Source organism: Macaca mulatta, chromosome 19 (genome assembly GCF_049350105.2).
Source record: "Macaca mulatta isolate MMU2019108-1 chromosome 19, T2T-MMU8v2.0, whole genome shotgun sequence".
NCBI lineage: Eukaryota > Metazoa > Chordata > Mammalia > Primates > Cercopithecidae > Macaca > Macaca mulatta.
Genome location: NC_133424.1, coordinates 16,705,925 through 16,721,480, shown reverse-complemented (window position 1 = coordinate 16,721,480; position 15,556 = coordinate 16,705,925). Strand labels below are relative to the sequence as shown.

The 15,556-nt window shown below is 51.0% G+C and overlaps 1 protein-coding gene and 2 long non-coding RNA genes across 20 annotated transcripts in view; all 3 read right to left on the bottom strand.

Moving 5' to 3' along the window:
* Positions 1–1,217: 1,217 nt before the first annotated feature.
* Positions 1,218–5,271, bottom strand: LOC144336829 (uncharacterized). Its single transcript, XR_013409183.1, has 3 exons — positions 4,243–5,271; positions 3,731–3,867; positions 1,218–1,294 (listed from the first exon to the last, which is right to left on the bottom strand). It is a non-coding gene; the product is annotated as an uncharacterized LOC144336829 (long non-coding RNA).
* Positions 5,272–5,326: 55 nt separating this feature from the next.
* LOC144336826 (uncharacterized) lies at positions 5,327–9,704 on the bottom strand. Its single transcript, XR_013409179.1, has 2 exons — positions 7,603–9,704; positions 5,327–5,560 (listed from the first exon to the last, which is right to left on the bottom strand). It is a non-coding gene; the product is annotated as an uncharacterized LOC144336826 (long non-coding RNA).
* A 10-nt stretch (positions 9,705–9,714) lies between these two features.
* AP1M1 (adaptor related protein complex 1 subunit mu 1) overlaps positions 9,715–15,556 on the bottom strand; it is a 32,376-nt gene continuing 26,534 nt past the window's right edge. For 7 of the 18 annotated variants that reach the window (XM_077976623.1, XM_077976627.1, XM_015123191.3 and 4 more), the window contains 3 exons: positions 11,614–11,739; positions 10,741–10,816; positions 9,715–10,602 (listed from right to left, as the gene is read on the bottom strand). In XM_077976623.1, coding sequence (XP_077832749.1) covers positions 10,580–10,602; positions 10,741–10,816; positions 11,614–11,739 — 225 coding nt within the window. In that variant the 3' untranslated portion in view covers positions 9,715–10,579. 18 annotated transcript variants of the gene reach the window in all.

The window sequence follows — 15,556 nt, the reverse complement described above, 5'->3', positions numbered from 1 at the left end:
ACTGTTTACAATTTTCTTTAGTGTTAGTCTGCTGCTGGCAAACTCTTTTGTTATTTGTCTGCAAAATGTTTTTACTGTAACCTCATTCTTGAAATACTTTTGTTGGGTCTATGATTTGGGTTGGTGGTTTTTTTTTAGCATGTTGAAAATGTCACCCACCTGTTTTCTGGGTTCCTTTGAAAAGCCAGCTGTCTGTCTGTCTGGTTTTCATATTTGAAGGTGATGTGTCTTTACCTCTGGCTGCTTTAAGTATCTTTTGCCTTCTTCTCCCTTTGTAAATGTTTTTGCTGAAGTGTAACATATATACAAGAGTGTGCAAGTCATCAATGCTTGATGAATTCTCGAGAGCACACCAATGTCACCTGCCTCCAGATTGAAAAATATTCTCTAATTATTTATTTGGAGACAGATTCTTGGTCTGTTGCCCAGGCTGGAGTGCAGTGGTGTAATCTCAGCTCACTGCGACCTCTGCCTCCGGGGTTCAAGCCATTCTTGTGCCTCTGCCTCCTGGGTAGCTGGGATTTACAGGCGTGCACCACCACACCTGGCTAATTTTTGTATTTTTAGTAGAGGTGGGTTTTCGCCATGTTGGCCAGGCTGGTCGCGAACTCCTGAGCTCAAGTGATCCACCTGCTTTAGCCTCCTAAAGTGCTGGGATTATAGACATGAGCCACCACACCTGGCCATTCTCTAATATTTTCTAACTTCCATTATATTTTCTTCTTTGACACACGGTGATTGAGAAGTGTGCTTTAAAATCTCTCATATTGGCTGGGCGTGGAGACTCACACCTGTAATTCCAGCACTGTGGAGGCTGAGGTGGGCGGATCACTTGAGCCCAAGTTCAAGACCAGCCTGGTCAACATGGCAAAACTCCATCTCTACTAAAAATACAAAAAAAAAATTAACTGGGCTTGGTGGCACTCACCTGTAATCTCAACTATTCAGGAGACTGAGATGGGAGGACTGTTTCAGCCTGGGAGGACAAGGTTGCAGTGAGCTGACATCGTGCCACTGACTGCATTCCAACCCGGGCAACAGAGACCCTGTCTCAAAAAAAAAAAAAAAAAAAAAAAAAAAAAGCTCTCAAATTTGGAAATAGTTTAAAGTAATTTATTTCTTGTTGAATTCTAACTCATTTCTCTTGAAAATCCCTCAGAGAGTGGGAGCACCAATAATAATTCTTGGAGATGTGTGGAAACTTCTTGGGGATCTAATACTTTTTTTTTTTTTTTTTTTTTTTTTTTGCTTTCTTGCTTTAAAGTCTATTCTGGCCACGCGCGGTGGTTCACGCCTGCCACCAGAACTTTGGGAGGCCAAGGTGGGGTGGATCACTTGAGGTCAGGGTTCGAGACCAGCCTGGCCAACATGATGAAACCCTGTCTCTACTAAAAATAAAAAAAAATTAAAAATAAAAAAATTTAGCCGGGCGTTGTGGTGCACGCCTGTAATCCCAGCTACTCAGGAGGCTGAGGCAAGAGAATCGCTTGAACCCGGGAGGCAGAGGTTGCAGTGAGCTGAAATCCTGCCACTGCACTCCAGCCTGGATGACAGAACGAGACTCTGTCTCAAAAAATTAAATCAATGAATCAATCAATCAATCAATCAATCTATTCTGTCTGGAATTAATATAACCACATGAGATTTCTTTTGGCATCTTTTAATGACTCTTTACTTTTAACTGTGTTGTGTACTTACATTTTAAGTGTCACATCTTTTAATGTCTTTTTACTTTCAATTGTGTTGTGTACCTATATTTTAGATGTATCGCCTATAAACAGGGTATCACAGGATTTTTGTATTTCAGTTCAATCCAACATCTTAAACTAGCAGCTTTGCTTCGTTTACACGTTTTGGTTCCTAATGCCTGGATTTATTTCTACAATCTTATTTTATGCTTTCTGCATCAGAGATACAAGGGGTATCCCAAAAGTCCCAGTGCAGTTTTCAGTACTATTGATTATTTTAGAAAGTTTAAGGCCGGGCGCGGTGGCTCAAGCCTGGAATCCCAGCACTTTGGGAGGCCGAGACGGGCGGATCACGAGGTCAGGAGATCGAGACCATCCTGGCTAATATGGTGAAACCCCGTCTCTACTAAAAATACAAAAAACTAGCCAGGCGAGGTGGTGGGCGCCTGTAGTTCCAGCTACTCGGGAGGCTGAGGCAGGAGAATGGTGTAAACCCGGGAGGCGGAGCTTGCAGTGAGCTGAGATCCGGCCACTGCACTCCAGCCTGGGCGACAAAGCGAGACTCCGTCTCAAAAAAAAAAAAAAAAAAAAAAAAAAGTTTAGAACATCTCTGCATTTATCCTGATTTTTCCTTTTTTTGAGGCAGGGTCTCATTCTGTCCCCCAAGCTGGAGTGCAGTGGTGCAACCACAGTTCACTGCAGCCTCGACTTCCTGAGCTCAGGTGATCCTCCCAGCTCAGCCTCCTGAGTAGTTTGGACTACAGGTGTGCCCCACCATACCTGGCTAATTTTTGTAGAGATAGGGTTTCTCCATGTTACCCAGGATGGTCGCAAACTCCTAGGCTCAAGCAATTCACCTGTCTCAGCCTCAGCCTCCCAAAGCACTGGGATTACAGGCATGAGCCACCGCCCCTGGCCTCCTGATTTTTCTTTTTTCTTTCTTTCTTTGAGATGGAATTTCGCTTTTGTTGCCCAAGCTGGAGTGCAATGGCGTGATCTCAGCTCACCACAACTTCTGCCTCCCAGGTTCAAGCGATCCTCCTGCCTCAGCCTCCCGAGTAGCTGGGATTACAGGCATGCGCCACCACACCTGGCTAATTTTGTATTTTTAGTAGAGATGGGGTTTCTCATGTTGGTCAGACTGGTCTCGAACTCCTGACCTCAGGTGATCCGCCTGCCTCAGCCTCCCAAAGTGTTGGAATTACAGGCGTGAGCCACTGCGCCCGGTGCCTCCTGATTTTTCTATGCCTCCTTCGCCTTTCCTTCTTCCTATTAATTCGTTAAAAGTTTTCTTTCAACCCTTTTCCAACCACTGGTCTGGAAATTATACATAAATACATGGCCCTTGTAGACTTCAGCCGAATCTCCTCCCAAATAGTATAGTGACCTGAAAGGCATTAACACCAGGATGTTGTCTAGTATTTCAGTTGCGCCTTTTGTCACTACTCTATACGTTAGTCACTATTATTACTGCTTTACACAGTCAGTGCCAGTTTAGACATATCCAATGGTTTCTAAGGGTTTCCGGCATTCCTTCTCACATCTTTCTTCCTTATGTACACAAGTTCCTTCATTTGGGGAGTCTGTTATTGATAAATTGTTTTTATCTTGTCCTTTTTTTTTTTTGAGACAGAGTCTCACTTTGCTCAAGCTGGAGTGCAGTGGTGCGATCTCGGCTCACTGCAACCTGTCTCTTTGGTTCAAGCAATTCTCTCCACCTCAGTCTCCCAAGTAGCCGGGAACACAGATGCCCGCCACCACACCTAATTTTTGCATTTTTAGTAGAGATGGGTTTCTTCTCCAAGTTGGTCAGGCTGGTCTCGAACTCCTGACCTCAAGTGATCTGCCTGCCTTGGCCTCCCAGAGTGCTGGGATTACAGGCGTGAGCCACCATGCCCGGCTTGCCCTGCCTTTTACAGATGAGGTGGGCACAGAATTCCAGACTGCACTTCTCTCAGTAATTTGAAGTCATGCTCCATCTTCGGATTTTTGTTGTCCCAGTTGTGAAGCCAGTTCTCTGTCCAATTGCTTTTTGGAGAGACTTTTTTTTTTTTTTTTTTTTTTTTGAGACCAAGTCTCGCTCTGTCGCCCAGGCTGGAGTGCAGTGGCACGATCTCGGCTCACTGCAAGCTCCACCTCCCAGGTTCACGCCATTCTCCTGCCTCAGCCTCCCGAGTAGCTGGGACTACAGGTGCCCGCCACCTCGCCCGGCTAGTGTTTTGCATTTTTTCTTTTTTTTAGTAGAGACGGGGTTTCACCGTGTTAGCCAGGATGGTCTCGATCCCCTGACCTCGTGATCTGCCCGCCTCGGCCTCCCAAAGTGCTGGGATTACAGGCTTGAGCCACTGCGTCCAGCCTTGGAGAGATGTTTTAATCTCTTTGTGTTGCTGTTAGGATCTTCCCTGAGTCTGATATGTTCTGTGGTTTGACTATGATTACTTTAGTTACCAATTTAGGTTTGTGTATCATGCTTTGGACTCAATGGTTTCCTGAATCTTAGAATTTCAAGATTTTCAGGTCAGGTGCAGTGGCTCGTGCCTGTAATCCCAGCTACTTGGGAAGCTGAGACATGAGAATCGCTTGAACCAGGAGGCGGAGGTTGTAGTGAGCAGAGATCTCGCCATTGCACTCCAGCCTGGGCAACAAAAGGGAAACTCCATCAAAATGGAAAACAAAAAACACTTAGATTCTCATTAATTTTGGAAAATTCTGGCCACGATCTCTTTGCATGTGGCTGCCCCCCAGTTCTCACTTTCTGGTTTGTGTTAGATACTTGCTGGCATGTTGAGCCCTCTTACTGTCTTGTGTCAACCACACACACACACACACACACACACACAGAGCACAGAGTCAGCCCTCCATATCCTCAAGGGATTGCTTCCAGGATTCCCCTCAGATACCAAAATCTGAGGATGCTCAGGTCTTTTATATAAAATGGTGCAATATTTGCATATATCCTATGCACATCATCTTTAAATCATCTGTAGATTACCTAATACGATGTAGATGCTACGTAGTCATTATACTGTATTATTTAAGGAATAATGACAAGAAAAAAGAAAACCTGTACATGTCCGGCACAGACACAATTGTTTTTCCAATATTTTCAATCCACTGTTGGTTGAATCCATGGATACAGAACCCATGGATATGGAGGGTCGACTGTAAATACATATATGTCTCATTAGCTGTGCTATGTCCTGGGTAACTGCCTCAGACAGCTCTCTTCTAGTGCACTAATTCTCTTCAGCTATGTCTCATTTGTATTTTAACACCCTCCGACCAAGTTGTTCTTTTGAGACAGTGTTTCGCTGTGTCGCTCAGGCAAGAGTACAATGGTGCCATTTTGACTCACTGTGAGCTCCATCTCCCAGGTTCAAGCGAATCCCCTGCTCCAGCTTCCTGAGTAGCTGGGATTACAGGTGTGTGCCACTATGCCTAGCGAATTTTTTTGTAGTTTTAGTAGAGACCAGATTTCACCATGTTGGCCAGGCTGGTCTCAAACTCCTGACCTCAAATGATCTGCCCGCCTTGGCCTCCCAAAGTGCTGGGATTATAGGCATGAGTCATCGTGCCCGGCCCCAAGTTGCTAACTTCTATGACTAGATTTTTAATCGATAATATTTTTTTCTTCCACATTTGCATTGTCATTTTTGGGGGGTGTTTTTTGGTTTATTTTAGAGACAGGGTCTCACTGTTGCCCAGGCTGGCCTTAAACTCCTGTGCTCAAGTAATCCTCTAGCCTCAGCCTCCCGAGTAGTTGGGACTATAGGTGCACGCTACCATGCCCAGCTTTGCATTGTCTTAAAAACAAAACAAAACAAAACAAAACAAAAATACGAAGAAAAAAAGCCGGGGTCGGTGGCTCAGGCCTGTAATCCCAGCACTTTGGGAGGCCGAGGCGGATCATTTGAGGTCGGGAGTTTGAGACCAGCTTGACCTACATAGTAAAACCCCGTCTCTACTAAAATACAAAAATTAGCTGGGCATGGTGGTGGGCACCTGTAATCCCAGCTACTCTTGAGGCTGAGACAGGGGAATCGCTTGAATCCAGGAGGCGGAGGTTGCGGTAAGCCGAGATCCTGCCACTGCACTCCAGCCTGGGCGACAGAGCAAGACTCCATCTCAAAAAAAAAAAGAACTACAAAAAGTAGATTAAGAACTACAAAAAGGGCTGGGCACTCTGGCTTATGCACTTTGGGAGGCCAAGGTGGGAGGATCACTTGAGCCCTGGAGTTTCAAGCTGCAGTGAGCCATGACCATGCCACTGCCCTTTGGCCTGGGCAACAGAGTGAGACCCTGTTAAAAAAAAAAAACAAAAACAAACCTACAAAAAGCATAAAGAAAGAATAAAGAACAAGCCACTAAGCAATACCAAGCTTAAGGAAATTGCCAACACAGCAGAGGCCCCAGTTGTACCCTCTTCCTGTTTTTGCCTTCAGAGATAAACAGGGATGTAAATTTTTTCAAATTCTCAAGCATCTCGCTAGACTTTTGCTGGATATACATAGATCCTTAAGCATGCCAAATATTATTTCCATATTTTATACTAGATTACTGCACACTTTCTTTTGTAAACATTTTTCCCGCTCAATGTTTCAGGTGTGTTCTGAACCGTATCACTGCTCTAGCTGAATCCATTTTCACTGCTGTAATCTCTTGTGTGGATGGACTACGATGGTCCCTTTTCCTATTGAAGGACTTCTGGTTGCTTTCCAATTTCTTGCTATCATGAACTATGCTGCTCTAAGTGTAACTGTACACCTGATATTTCTCTACATATTTGTGCATGGACTTCTCAGGGCTTTTCTCAACTAGAGTTCTGCAAGAGAATTCTGGCATAAAGATGATTTCGGGGAGGATGTTCTCAACTTTCCCACAGTCAGTACATAGCTAGCACATTCTAGATGTTTAGGAGGCGGGGCGAGGTGGCTCAAGCCTGTAATCCCAGCACTTTGGGAGGCCGAGACAGGATGATGGCTCGAGTCCAGGAGTTGGAGACCAGTGTGGACAAAATCATGAGACCCCATCTCTATCAAAAATATGAAAAATTGGCCCAGCGTGGTGGCATGTGCTTATAGTCCCAGCTCCTCAAGAGGCTGAAGCAGGAGGATTGGTTGAGCCTGGCAGCTCAAAGCTGCAGTGAGCCGTGATCATGCCACTGTACTCTAGCCTGGGTAACATAGGAAGACCCTGTCTCAAAAAGATAAAAAAAATTTTTGGGGGGGCCAACCTGATGCAAATAGCATCTAACTGTGGTCTCGGTTTACATGTATGTATTTCCTGGATACCTACATGATGGAATGTTTGCCTTTTTTTTTTTTTTTTTTTTTTTTGGAGACGGAGTCTCGCTCTGTCGCCCAGGCTGGAGTGCAGTGGCTGGATCTCAGCTCACTGCAAGCTCCACCTCCCGGGTCTACGCCATTCTCCTGCCTCAGCCTCCCGAGTAGTTGGGACTACAGGCGCCCGCCACCTCGCCCGGCTAGTTTTTTGTATTTTTTAGTAGAGACGGGGTTTCACTGTATTAGCCAGGATGGTCTCGATCTCCTGACCTCGTGATCCGCCCGTCTCGGCCTCCCAAAGTGCTGGGATTACAGGCTTGAGCCACTGCGCCCGGCCCTTTTTTTTTTTTGAGATGCAGTCTTGCTCCGTTGCCCAGGCTGGAGTGCAGTGGTACAATCTCGGCTCACTGCAACCTCTGCCTCCTGGGGTTCAAATGATTCTCGTGCCTCAGTCTCCCAAGTAGCTGGGATTACAGGCGCCCGCCACCATGCCAGGCTAATTTTGGTAATTTTAGTAGAGATGGGGTCTCGCCATGTTGGCAAGGTTGGTCTTGAACTCCTAACCTCAGGTGACCCACCCATCTCGGCCTCCCAAAGTGCTGGGATTACAGGCATGAGCCACTGCGCTAGGCCTGTATTTTTGTTGTTTTTTGAGACAGAGTCTCGCTCTGTTGCTCAGGCTGGAGTGCAGTAACGCAATCTCAGCTCATTGCAACCACCACCTCCTGGGTTCAAGCCATTCTCCTGCCTCAGCATCCTGAGTAGCTGGGATTACAGGCGTGCACCACCACGCCTGGCTCATTCTTGTATTTTTAGTAGAGACGGGACTTCACCACGCTGGCCTCAAACTCCTGACCTCCAGTGATTGGCCCGCCTCGGCTTCCCAAACTATTGGGCTTACAGGCGTGAGCCACCACACCTGGCCGAACGTTTGCCATTTGTATTTCATCTTCTTCATACTGTTTGTTCACACACTGCCCATCTTGTTAGGTTCTCTTTTTCTGATTTGCAGACATTATAACCCGCATGCAAATTATTTGCCTTGTTGGATGTTGTAACAGCTCTGTCTTAACAGCATTTTGTTCTTTTCTATTCAAAGTCTCTGTGCCTTTAAGCACCTGGAGCAGACTGACTGCTGAGTGTATTTGTTTACATGCCTGAGAATCTTCGAAGTTCGTGAGGATCTGATCCCGCTGTTTAGTTTGCTTTCACGCCCGTGTTTTGTAATTTTCAGGATGTGCCCTCATGTTTAGGGTGGATTGTGTGCGAGGATCTTCCGTAACAAGGGATGAAGTTAGGTCCCTCCAGGGAGGTTTTGTGTCACAGACATCTTGGCTTGGTTGTCTCCAAACCATATTGGTATTACAAGTGTTGGGTCTAAATGAGTGGTGACGTTTTCTCCTGCGGATCTCAGGCAGAGAGAGGACACAGTGCTTACTCTCCGGTTGGAGGGCAAATGTTTTTTCTAGTCCATCTTTTTACTGTAAGTATCAGGACCCTTGAGGATCCCAGCTTCACGTAGGAGTCACCTCCGTTGCATTTCACCATCTTCCCGAGGCCCAAAGTCCTATCTGCCACCTGGCCCCCAAACCTAACCTAAACCCTGCAGTTTCCAAGAGCAACTCCGGTGTGAGCCCATGGTGACTTCCACATCTGCTTCCTTCGTGTTGGGCTCCTGCGGATCTCCTCGCTTTTTTATGGGCACGGCTAGGCGCGTCTGCTTTATTTCCTGCATTTCTACTGTCTGTAGTGGAGGGTTTGCAGGTCTTATCTGGTAAGTTGCTGGAAACTGAAGTCTCTCTTCTGTCCTGTGGACCAGCCCTCTCCTGTCCCTGCAGTGTCCCAGCATGGGGGCTCTGCAGGGTGGGGGACGGTGACAGCCCACACTGGAGCTCGGCCCCGGGGGTGGCAGCACGGATGGCAATGGGGTCAGCCCCAGGGTTTCCTGGAGGGGCCATCAGGGCTGGCTGCCGACATGGGTGTGGAGAGCGAGGGGAGGGGCCCCAGGGAGGCCCCAGGGCTTTGGTCTGAGGCCTGGGCTGGGGCAGCATCACTGACTGAGATGGGGAAGACCTACGTGGGCAGAAGGCTCTACTCAGGCCATTAGGTCGGATGCCCACTAGACACCTGAGGATGAGCTCAGCAAGACAGGAGAGGGACGGGGAGAAGGCAGGCAAGAGGCTGCTGGCCAGGCAGGACCATCAGCACCAGTCCGGGAGGGAGCCAAGGACAGGTGGCACTTCCTGTCTATGTGCTGTTTCCCCCATGGACCAGGTAGCAGTTCACAGAAGCACCTGGGGCCTTGTTAATGTTTTCTGGGACCCTGGCCCCAGAGCCTCCACTTTGGTGGGTCAGGGCTGGCCCATGAACCTGCATTTCTAGCTGGGACACAGGGGCTGCTGCTGTGGACACAAGGACCACGCTCTGAGTCGGCCATTAGTTTGGGGAGAGGTGGGGACAAGCTGTTGGCCATCTGAGGGTGGAGCAGATTGGATGAGAGGAGAAGACGCTATCTCCGTGGCCTCATCTGTGTGGCCCGGAAGTGGTGGCCCACGGTCCAGCGCCGCAGCTGCCTCTTCCCGCAGCTGCTTTTCCTGTGTTTCAGCTGGGGAAGCGGAGGGAGCTGGTGACACCTCGTGGGGCCACAGGGAAGGCCAGCGATGAAACCAGGCAAGCCCTGCAGCTGCCTGTGGTCACGCAGGAGGGGTCGGGACCACGCCGCATCAGAGGAAGGCTGTGGAGTATTCAATGAATGGAATTTAATGTAACTATGACGTGAACACACACAGGGTAGGGAGGGCGGGTGACCAAGCGCAGACGTGGGTGACACGTGGCCCCGCTCTCTGGACCCTCAGTGGGAAAAAGTCTGAGGCCGGCGTCTCTCACCGATCCCTACCTCCCCTGGTGGGTCAATACTGATCCGGCTGAGTGACAGCGTCTTGTGACCTAGCGAGGCCTGCGAGTCCAGGCAGCAGGCAGACGCTGCAGTGGCTCCCGAGAGCGCCAGGTGCCGGCCCCAACGTGTAAACGGCCCGCTGCGGGCGCTGCCGGGGAGGAAGACAAGAGGGGTGAGGGCTCGTCCTCACTAAGTGCTGCCTGAGTGCCGGAGGACGTGGGTGGGACATAGGGACAGTGAGGGTAACACAAACAGCAACGAACGCACAAAGACAAGTTCCAGGAACACCCATAAACCCATAACATTCAACAAAATGGCAACAAAATGACGCCCCTGCTGGCCCGGCGAGGCTGGTGCTTCCTTCGTGGCAGATGCCAACTGCAGCTGGCTGGCTGGCAAGCATTGGCCAAGCTTTTTGGTACCTGGGAGCTCAACAGCATAAAAGGCTGTAACCTCAAAAGGGAAAATTTTCACATCCTTCCCCTGAAACTGACTTCAGGGGCAAAGAGACGAGCCTTCTCAAGACCAGCCTCTTCTGGGAAAGGGGCTTCTGAGACGACTGTCAGCGGCAGAGCAGGTGGCCTGGGGAAGGCAGGGGTCCCTGGGCGGAGGCTGGGAGGGTGGCCAGAGACCAGGGAGGGCCCCTCCATCTGGCAGGCTTGGCAGGTGTGTCCCAGGAGCCCCGAGGCCGGGGCATTGGCCGCGACAGCCCCTCACTGGGTCCGGAGCTGGTAATCTAGGAGACAGGAGGGAGGCGTCATGCTGGGCTCTGCACCCTCCCGGCTTTCGGGACCCGACCCAATGGCTCCACCCTGGGGGTAGCCACAGAGGACCCCTCAGCACAACCCCACCCCACGGGTGGGGCCTCACTCACCTCCGTTCTGCGTGATATAACGCACCCACGGCAGGGCCTGGTACCCACTCTTCTCAATGATCTTCAGGTAGCGCACCTGGGGCACAGGTAGCAGGGCCCTGAGCACCGCAGGCTCCCGCCCTGTTGGTCCCCCCTTAATCATTCCTGCTGGGGCAGCCTGGGGTTGGCAGGGGAGGCCATGACAAGCGGATGAGTACAGGCCTCAGGGGGGTGAAAGGGATCTGTCTGGACCATGCAAAGGTGTGGGAGGGCAGAGCCGCCTCTGGAAGCGCTGAGGAGCCAGGGTGTGGCTTGCAGACACGGCCTTGGTGGCCTGCTGGGGGCGCCTGGCCAGAAGGCCCCTGGCTCTCTGGGAGCCTCTCCTCCCTCTGTGGGCTCCTGAGGGGGTGCCAGGGAAAAGTGTGGGAGCCTCTCCTCCCTCTGTGGGCTCCTGAGGGGGTGCCAGGGAAAAGTGTGGGAGCCTCTCCTCCCTCTGTGGGCTCCTGAGGGGGTGCCAGGGAAAAGTGTGGGAGCCTCTCCTCCCTCTGTGGGCTCCTGAGGGGGTGCCAGGGAAAAGTGTGGGAGCCTCTCCTCCCTCTGTGGGCTTCTGAGGGGGTGCCAGGGAAAAGAGGTCCCACGGGGCATGAGTATGGATGGCAGAGCCTCAAACGCTAGTTTTGGGGCAGAATGATCTCTAAGCTTTGAGCTCAGGGGTCAGGGCTGAGCAGAGGCAGCCTGGCCTCTCCCCGTCTGTGGTGAGGCAGAGGCAGAGGCCCGTAGCACTGCAGGGTCCTGATTCTAGCTGACCGACACCCCTTCCCAAGCTGGCTGCGTTGATGTGTCCCCTGCGGCCTGTGTCCCTGCTCTGGGCCCAGCCGCCTGGGCCTTGCGTACCTGGATGCCGGAGGTAGTGAAGTACGGGATCTCGAACTTGACGCTGATCGGGGGCTTGCCCTCCTTGTCCTCAGCCTCCACGCTGGGCAGGCCGAAGTGGGCCCGCATCAGGTACTCCTTGCCGCCCTGGGGAGCAGACGGGGGAGGCGCTCAGGCCCAGGCCCTGCCCCAGCTTAGCCAACAGCTCTGGCCCTAGTGGCGATGGGCAGAGACTGACCACTCACCCCAGTCCAGGGAGCAGAGCATGAGCCCCTGTGCTGGGGAACCAAAGCTTGGCCCTGTGCTGCCCCAGGCTGGTAAGGACAGCCTCTGCTCTGGGGTGTCCAGCTGCCCCATGAGGACACCTAGGCACCCAGAGCTGAGCTCACCAAGCCGCCAGCCCCAGTCACCAAGCCCCTGCCAGTGTGGCCTGCAGTGGCCCAGCACCCCCCACTCCAGCTCCCCGAATGCACTTTCCTCCAAGGCTGGCGAACCACACAGACCGGCCATGGGAAGGAAGAGCGTGTAATGACCGTGGCAGGTGAGGGCTGCCGGGGACAGAGGCCACACGCCCAGTCTCAGGACAGCATGTGAAAGAAAACAGAGTGTCCAGGTGAGAACCATGACCAGGGAGAGGCGACAAAAGGAAGAAACCAAGGAGCGTGTACTGAGTGACGGGTCAGCCCTGGGTCCTGCTCCTGAGGGTGAGCAGGGGCGGCTCTGGCTCCGACTGGAACCGGAGTCCTGGCTGTGGCCTTTACCCTCTCCCTGCCTTGAGGAACAACAGGTTGCAGCCTGGTCGCCCCCAGTGCCTGGTCTCACCCTGAGCAGTCGGGGGCACGATCTCAGCTCTGGCCACGCCTGGAACCCCACAGTCTGTGCTCCCCAGGGCTCAGGCCGAGGTTCAGGGGGAGCTGCTGCCAACTAGAGCTGTTTCCACCTCAGAGCAGGGGCCGCCCCATGTACCTGGGGCAGGGCCAAGTGGTCCATCTCTGCCTACTGCCACAAGGGCAGTGTGACAGTGAGAACTCTGCCTGACTTGGTGACATGTGCTGAGTACAGACTCCGGGAGGATGACGGGGGGATGATGCAACATCAGCAACTGGTGAAGCAGGCAGCGAGGGAACAAACCTGCTCGGTGACTAGCCTGTGTCCCAAACACTCAGCCTGACCCCAAATCTGAACCTTAGCAAAGACCAAAGTGAAAACACAAGCCAAAGAAAAGGCAGGGAAGCAGACCCTCCCCAGGGGCCATGGAGGCCTGCATGCCCAGCCTGTGTTGTCGTGTTGAGCCGAATGGGTTTAATTCTGCTCTCGATGAGAGCTGTAGGCTGGCGCCAGCTCACACACCAAAACCGACTCGACGCCACAAAGGCACAGTGAGAAGGGCTCCCTGGGTCGGAAGAACAGGCATTGACAGGCGTGCTGCCAAAGGCAGACAAAAGAGGACAGGGCTGCCATCATCACAAGGGAGAATGACAGGCGAACAGGACAGGCCACAATCCTAGAGGCTGCCGTCCCAATAGTCACAGGTACCCACGCACCAAGTAACGTGGCAGCAACTTCTATGAAGCGGGTGCTATGGGAGATGCAGAGAGAGCCAGGAGAAGGCCCGGACGCAAGGCCCGGCCCAGCTCTCCGTCCAGGTGGACAGTGTCATGGTGCCATGGCCACCCATGGGCACACATCAAATTCTCTACCCTGGTAACAAACGGCAGTAGGGACAGGACAGAGAAACACTGCGTTTAAAAGCAAACAGCCTACACTCTGGCACTTCCACAAAAAATTGAAAATAGAATTACCTCATGATCCAGCAATTCCACTTCTGGGGATACACCCAAAACAAATGAAAATGGGTCTTGAAGAGATGTGTGTGCACCCACGTTCACAGCGGCATTATTCACAATAGGCCGGGCGTGGTGGCTCACGCCTGTCATCCCTGCACTTTGGGAGGCCAAAGCAGGCAGATCACCTGAGGTCAGGAGTTTGAGACCAGCCTGAGCAACGCAGTGAAACCCTGCTTCTACTAAAAATACACACATTAGCCGGGTGTGGTGGCGTGTGCCTGTATACTTGGGAGGCTGAGGCAGGAGAATCGCTTGAACCTGGGAGGTGGAGGTTGCAGTAAGCCGAGATCGTGCCTCTGCACTCCAGCTTGGGCAACAGAGCGAGACTTCTTCTCAGAAAAAGAAAAAACAAACAAAAAAAAACCTTTTAGTATGCAGCAATCTAAGAAAGAGGGAAGGGTACCTATTTATCTAATCTATCAATCATCTACCTCTCTGTATTTTTTTTTTTTTTTTGAGGCGGAGTCTTCACTCTGTCACCCAGGCTGGAGTGCAGTGGCACCATCTCGGCTCACTGCAAGCTCCGCCTCCCGGGTTCGCGCCATTCTCCTGCCTCAGCCTCCTGAGTAGCTGGGACTACAGGCGCCCGCCACCGCGCCCGGCTAATTTTTTGTATTTTAGTAGAGACGGGGTTTCACCGTGTTAGCCAGGATGGTCTCGATCTACTGACCTCGTGATCCGCCTGCCTCGGCCTCCCAAAGTGCAGGGATTACAGGCGTGAGCCACCGCGCCCGGCCGTCTCTTTGTATTTCTTAAAATTTATTTCCTGCACTTCCTTTTGTCTTTAGGGTGTGTTACTTGAAGTAATGTGTATCTGTAGCTGTCATCAACTTGATATGCTGATGAATTAATTTTGCTTTTCATTTTTAGGAATTACCTTTTTTTCCATTTTGATTTAATTTTGTTTTATATGCTTGGAAAGCACTGACAGGTATACCTTGAGATATTGCAGTTTGGACACTGCCATAAAGCACATAGCACAGTTAGGCAAGTCACACACATTTTTTGGTTTCCCAGTGCATATAAAAGTTATGTTTACTGGCCGGGCTCGGGGGCTCACGCCTGCAATCCCAGCACTTTGGGAGGTTGAGGCAGGTGGATCACAAGGTCAGGAGTTCGTGATCAGCCTGGCCAATATGGTGAAACCCCATGTCTACTAAAAATACAAAAATTAGCCAGGCGGCCGGGCGCAGTGGCTCACGCCTGTAATCCCAGCACTTTGGGAGGCCGAGACAGGCGGATCACAAGGTCAGGAGATCAAGACCATCCTGGTTAACATGGTAAAACCCCGCCTCTACTAAAAATACAAAAATTAGCCGGGCGTGGTGGCAGACGCCTGTAGTCCCAGCTACACGGGAGGCTGAGGCAGGAGAATGGCGTGAACCCGGGAGGCAGAGCTTGCAGTGAGTGGAGATCACGCCACTGCACTCCAGCCTGGACAACAGAGAGACTCCGTCTCAAAAAAAAAAAAAAAAAAAAAAAAATTAGCCAGGCATGGTGGTGCATGCCTGTAATCCCAGCTGCTCGGGAGGCTGAGGCAGAAGAATCGCTTGAACCTGGGAAGTGGAGGCTGCAGTGAGCCGAGATTGTGCCACTGCACTCCAGCCTGGGTGACAGAGCAAGACTGTCTTCAAAAAACAAAAAAGCTTACTGTATAATGTAGTCTGAATAATGTGCAACAGTATTATGTCTAAGAGAATGTACATACCTTAGTTAAAACATACTTTATTGCTAAAGAGTGACAACACAGAGACGCGAAGTGAGCACGTGCTGTTGGGATAATGGCGCCAACAGACTTGCTCAACATAGGGTTGCCACATACCTTCCATTTGTTTAAAAACTGAAACAAAAATAAAAATGCAGTATCTGGGAAACACAATAAAATGAGGTGTGCCCGTGCATGGCTTCGAAGTCAAATCTACACAAGCACGGTCCACGCTGGCCTGTGCCTCGGCCTTTAGCCCTGTCCCTTCCTCCTCCGTCTACAGCTCACCATGCTGTTTATTTGATGAGGTATTCTCCCATTGTGTTTTAAATGACAAACACTATTTTCAACAGTGGAATTGCAGGAAAAGAAGAGATAATCCAGCAATCAGGGATGGTCACCACCCCTCCAT